Raw genomic sequence first — 6018 nt, forward strand, 5'->3', positions numbered from 1 at the left:
AAATTCCTGCTCAATTACACAGCTGCTGCTATCTCTAATAGGTTTACTTTTCAAAAGTTGCTCGAAGAAGTTATAATTTTAACAGTTTTAACAGTTTCCAAAAGGAAAACTATGGAGTTTCAATTTAGTTTTCTGTGGGTGGAGAATAGATGTTTGTATTGTTTGAAAAAGACACCAGAGTGCTGCCACAATCAGAATCAACATGCACTCAAAGAGAATGTTTCTACTGTGTTTCATTACTTTGAAACTTACACAGCCAAATCATAGAATTTCTTCAAGCCGTAAAAAAGCATAAGAGCAAAATGTATCTTCTGGTTACCACAGAACTGCTTTTCACTGGGCTCACAGAGGTTAGGTCAATCCACTCAACACTGACTAAACTGAGGAATAGTATGCAGCTGTGTGTGGAAGAACCAGAGGGGTGGGATTTTGGTTTGCAAATCTGGCTTAGCGAGATTTTGGGTGCATCATAGAAATGTATTACAATGTAGGCTTTGATTTGATAAGCTTTGATGAAACAGCAGATCCATAGCTGTGAGCTGTGAGGTTGAATCCTCTTTAAATGTTTCTCAAAGTCTGAGAATGGGACAGGAGCATGTTTCTCAAATGAACAACATTGATAAGATGGGTAATTTGACAGCACAGAGTGTGCAGTGCCTTAATACTGAGGCCAAAGAGCCGGTTTGTACACTTACACTCACAGCAGTCCAATGTAATACAATCCCACTGTTCATTCCTCCTAGAACAAGCCAGTCCAGTTCTCCAGTACTCTACAGAGAGGTGGTTGACCATGCTGGCTCTTACCTCCGCTCTCGATGTGGCAGCGGGTGCTGCTGTTGACGTGTGATGAAGGTGGTGCCCCACACCGGGCTGCTGTGGCTGTTCCTGAGCCAGCCGACAGGGGGTGACGAGGGGTACGGGGTGCTGCGGAAGCCATGATCTGACTCAGTCTCTGCAGTGAGAGACGAGGCTGAGCTCCCCATCGCCACAGTGATAGGAAATTAGTCTCTTAATGCACTCTGACAGAGAGATCTGTTTGTTCTGTTTGTCCCTAGAGCACAAACTTTGACAAGGAACCCACTCTTGTATTCAGTGATACACACTGATTGGGAAGATATTGAATGGGCTGTTTAGACTACAAGAAGAAGACTTAACATGTGTTTCTGTTTGTTGTGAATTTCTTGTTACCAAGATCCTGCTTAAAATAGGAAGACTTTCTGCAAAATGAGCTCTGAGGGTGTTCAAATAAAAACAAGTTTGGAAAAAAAAAAAAAAAACAGCAATGGGGAATTAAAGAAAAGAGGGCTCAAAAATGAGTGTAACTTGCAGGTGGCCAAGTATGCAGATCATGGTGCATTTCCCACAGCGCACGGGAAGAAGTTCTCAATTCAAAGAGTAATTGGATATGTGGAGTGCTGATTGCAATTCAGCTGCTGTTTTCAGAGCTTTAAAAACAATTTTTTCACAGAAATTCTGCCTGTAGACTTTAAGTCGGTAGCACTCTGCACCATGTCATCCATACTGCCACTCAGAATTCCTCCTGCGTTTCCTCTGACACATCTCCCCAGTCTGTGCAGTCTCATGGCTGGTCCCCTTTTCCTCTGCACATGCTCAGAAGCTCAACAAAGGCAGCAAAAGTGCCTGCAGAAGTGAATGTGCTCCCTGTCTGTCAACATCTCAGCAGCCGCACAGTGCACCTGTGAAAAGCACAAAGTTCAAGAGGGCAAGGGGAGAACCCTTTTCGGATATCATAATAACATCAGTCCATATAGACATGATACTGATCAAGAGTGTCTTGGAACTTGCTGGAAAAAAAGTCACTCAGAATACTTTCACGTTATTTACAATGTGGGCAATGCAGAAAATCAATGCATTGCATTTCCTCAGAAGGGTGTTGGCAAACCTACAAGTATGCTAATATGCAAGTCTCATCTTTCAGACATCCAGTCTGACTAACAGCTGCTGTGGAGGTTGACCAGTGAAACACCCCGGCTGCATTTCTCCCACTGGATAAAACCTCATGTTTGAAATCCTTGGCAAGGTTGTTTTTTTTTTCTTCCAGAGATTAGGCAACTTTTGATATTTGCAGAATTCTGGATTTCAACATTAAAAAGACCAACTCACATGAACTTCAGAATTTATCCGAAAAAAGAAAACCCACGAGGGTATATGAGGGGGTGTTGAGTTTTGAAAGCAGCTGTTCTTTATTCTTCAACTGTTGTCACAGCCTGAACATGTTTACAGCTCTGCCTGAAGTTCGGTGTAACATCCGACAGATTGTCTTAGAGGGCTGTTCCGTCTCAGGGTTGCGGTAGAAAGTCAGGATGGGATGATCCTAGTTTCCGCTGTCACAGAGAGACAGCTTAATTTCTGTCTGATCCCAGCGACGAGGCCGCCCGGTCTAGTTCATCAACTTGCTCTTGGATTAATGCGAACTTGCCAGCATGTCACAGCAAGTCTCTGCAGACGAAGCAGCTGTGGGAAACGACCATCATTCCGGCGAACCCGTGCACATTGATGTGTAAAGACTGCTTTTAAAAACCCTGTGGCCATAATCTAAGGACAGCTGTCTGTCTTTAATTCACCTTTAATATCATCCCGGAGTCATGGTACCAACACGGAACCACATGCATAAGCTAAGATCTATAGTTTAGCTCCCAGGTGAAATACATCTTAAATGTGCTGAACAATAGCCGATAACATGGATTTTCAATCTATTACGAGCAGTGACAAGCATTGCTCGTTGAAGGAGCCGGTCTGTGTCCGCTTTCACACAGCGGCTCAGAGGCCATCAGAGAGCCGCGCACAGGGCGACGTTAGGGGGTGAGGAAGCGTGGAGACAGCCGAGGAGGTCTCATCCAGGAGGGAGCACTCAGCCGCAGATTTCATCACCTTCCGCCGGCTCAGTCCCTGTTTGTGTTCGTCTCACATGCAAAGCCGGTTCGGGTTATAGATGCTGAGGCTGGTTGTGTTAAATTAGGAGACATCCTCCCTCCGGTCCCTCTGTAGCTTTAAATGCAAGAAAGCTCCCGGTTTAAAGCTGCTCCATCCTGGTATACACGGATACGATGGTTTCGTTTGGGTATGTTATGCTCCTGTTGTGTGTCCTTATTTTCCCAATTTCCCTTAAATATTCCTCCACGGGCTTTAATTCTCCCTCGCTGGTAGCCGGGGCAGCAGTGGATGGGGATGCAATCTCCTCCTTACAGCGGATTACTGGAGTGTCAGCAGCGCGCAGGCGCACTGGCCCGAGGAGCAGAGGAAAGCTGGAAGGCTGCGTTCATGAGATTTAAATAAACCTCAATAGACTGAGAGGTCTCACTCATCAATGTGAATGGTATCCCAGGGTAAGGACTGCTGGTGATGGATGTCAGAATCAAACCACACAGGCCGAGGCAGTAGGAAACCAGCCCAGCAATGAAAAAGAACACTCACATAGGGTGCAAATGGTGGAAATGCCCTGAAGTTTTCTGCTGGTTTCTTGAGAAAGAGGGCTAACTATTAATGGCACTGCCAGAGGAGGCAGTGGAGGGTTAAATCAAAGACAGTGGTGACTGCAGCATTCATCGCTGCTCAACTGTCCCTGCGAATTACTGAGATAAGCCTTCAGACTTTCCCTCTCCTCTCTCTTCCACTTCATCGTTTTGCTGACCTCATTACCAAGCTCTTGATCTCTGAATTCAGTGTTCACCAATAAATGGTGTATGGAGGCCAAACATTCATACCACATATTTTTATGGTGTGAATCATTTGTTGTATTGAAAGCATTGGGCTAACCATAAAGTATCAATGCAGCTCAAACAATCCGCCAAGTCATCTGACTGAAACTCAGCTTGAGCATGTTCTCTGTGGCCACAGGAGTGTATTTTTCCATTTAAAGTTGAGACTGAAACTGGTCTGACTGGTAAAGTTGACTTCAGTAAAGTCAAAGTTTTGAAACATTGTTGGTGATGTGGAGGTAGAGATTGTGACCGATGACTTGAGCTGTCAAGAATGCCTTTCATCATGCTGAAAGCAGGACACCAGCAGTTTATTCATTGGCCATAAAACTCCAAACAGCCCCAAAGCAAGTATAGGGAGTGCAATCACATGGGGATATTTCAGTAGAAGCAAACCATACAGGATGTAAAAAGAACATAAAAAAACATAAATGCAGATATGACTGAATTTCTCAAGAAGCTTGCACGGCGAACAGCAAAAACTACCCTGAAGAAAAGCCAAATAATACATTCAGAAGAAAAAACAGACCAGAAGTATCAGGAGTGCAACCCTTTGTTAATGCTGCACCTGTCGAAGTGCCACCTGTCTAAATCCAAGTCAGCACCCTGGGACACAGCAGCTGACACAGTCAGAGCCAGAAAGAATGACAGAGGAGGAGGGAGGGAGAGAAAGAGAGAGATTGAATTTCATTTCTATTCTCCAGGGACACGAAGGGGGGAGAGAAGGGAAAGGCAGGATGTGAGTTGATTTCACGCTACATTGTTAAGTTGTCATTTCTCCACCACCCTAAATGTCCTGACTGCCACAAGCTCCTCTCAGCTCAAAGCGGAACAGAAATGGTTAAACTTCTCCCTATGTGTCCAGCCTCATGTAAACACATTAGATGCCAATCATTCAGTCAGACAATCAAGTGGAAAACTTGAGATCAGCTCTCAAGACACATTTCATCCTCCTTCCTGAGGAGTCAATGAGAAAGTAATTGTGCTTCAATAGTATCAATCAGCCTGACCTTGTGCTCTGATTCTTCCAGCGAGCCCAAACAGACAGGCAGAAGTAAGGAGTCCGTGTTATTGTAGCCTATTGCCCAACTGAAGCTCACACGAGAAATTAAGTGACCTCCATAGACCGATATATGCAACCGCTGTTAATTATACGAGACACTGTGACATAATAAATCTATTCGTGGACGAAGTGTGAGCCCGAGAGCCCTGTCACTGACGCTAACATTAGCCATGTAGTGTAGCCAGATGAAAACTCTCAACAGTCCCATTGAGACAGCGGGAGCCGAAGAAGCCGGGCTCCGTGTAAACAAAGACACTCTCTATCCCGTCGGCTGGTCGACATTGGTCGGCATTTGGTCGCTGCCCGATTACATGTGTACTTCGTAAAGCCCACTTAAAAACGCGGTTCTTCTTACCTCAATTCAGCCGACGGGGAATTATTCCTGTTTTCGGTGATCTCTGCGTTAACTTTTCACAGCCATCGAGACGATAAGTTGTTCCCGGGTTGTACTTTAGCCGCCGTAACCTCTCCAGGTTTTAGCTACGCGCCCTTCGCAGCGGCTGCGAGTGACAAACATGTATGTTTGTAGTTTCTTTTCACTCCGCCGGGTATTAGAGGGACTGATGCGACCGTTTTGGTTTTACCTCAGACAGCCCAGGAAGGAAGGGGAATCTCCAAGGAGCAAACAGAGAGCAGGCGTACGCCAAATGCGTAACCTCTGGTGGCGCCCCCTCACGCGAGCGCCAGAAAACGTGCGTAAAACACGTTCAAGAATATAATGGTTAAAAACTACAATTCCCATGCTTGACACGGACATTTTTCACCTAGGATATCTGGGTATGTATGTCGTCACCGCCGACAAGCATAAATACCCCCCCACACACAAAAAACATGCATTCAGTGGCTCAATAAAATGGTTTTCCACTCAAATGCATGATTTGTTTACGTTACTTCATGTTCGAATATATTGTAGAAACACTGTAGTTATGAGTAGGTTTAGATCCTTTGGTTTGTGTCGTAGAGTATTTCCATTCTGAGCACAAGCCAGCGATAGATCATGGAACTCTTGTGTCATCTAGTGGTCAAAAAAGGAACCCTCAACTGTCACGGTTTGTACAATTAAGTTCAGTAATGCATAAATATACAGCTAAATATGACTGCTCTCAGCTGACATTACAAACCTCTGATGGCTTACTCTTTGTAAGTGGTGAGTGTTTTTGCACCAGAGAGTACAGCTTATTTGAACTTATTTCTCTTCGTGTAATGTTTTGGCTCCTGTATAACGTTTGATTGTCT

At 44.8% G+C, this 6018-nt stretch overlaps 1 protein-coding gene across 2 annotated transcripts in view; it reads right to left on the minus strand.

The window, feature by feature from the left end:
• capn15 (calpain 15) overlaps nt 1-5365 on the minus strand; it is a 35901-nt gene extending 30536 nt beyond the window's left edge. Inside the window, exon 1 of one of the 2 annotated variants that reach the window (XM_029528230.1) lies at nt 805-983. In XM_029528230.1, the coding sequence (XP_029384090.1) occupies nt 805-983 (179 nt within the window). Of the gene's footprint in view, nt 1-804; nt 984-5137 lie in introns of those variants that run through there. The other variant, XM_029528231.1, reaches the window with a different exon arrangement.
• Nucleotides 5366-6018: the final 653 nt, after the last annotated feature.

The sequence above is a fragment of the Echeneis naucrates genome, chromosome 19, assembly GCF_900963305.1.
Source record: "Echeneis naucrates chromosome 19, fEcheNa1.1, whole genome shotgun sequence".
In the NCBI taxonomy this organism is placed as follows: Eukaryota; Metazoa; Chordata; class Actinopteri; order Carangiformes; family Echeneidae; genus Echeneis; species Echeneis naucrates.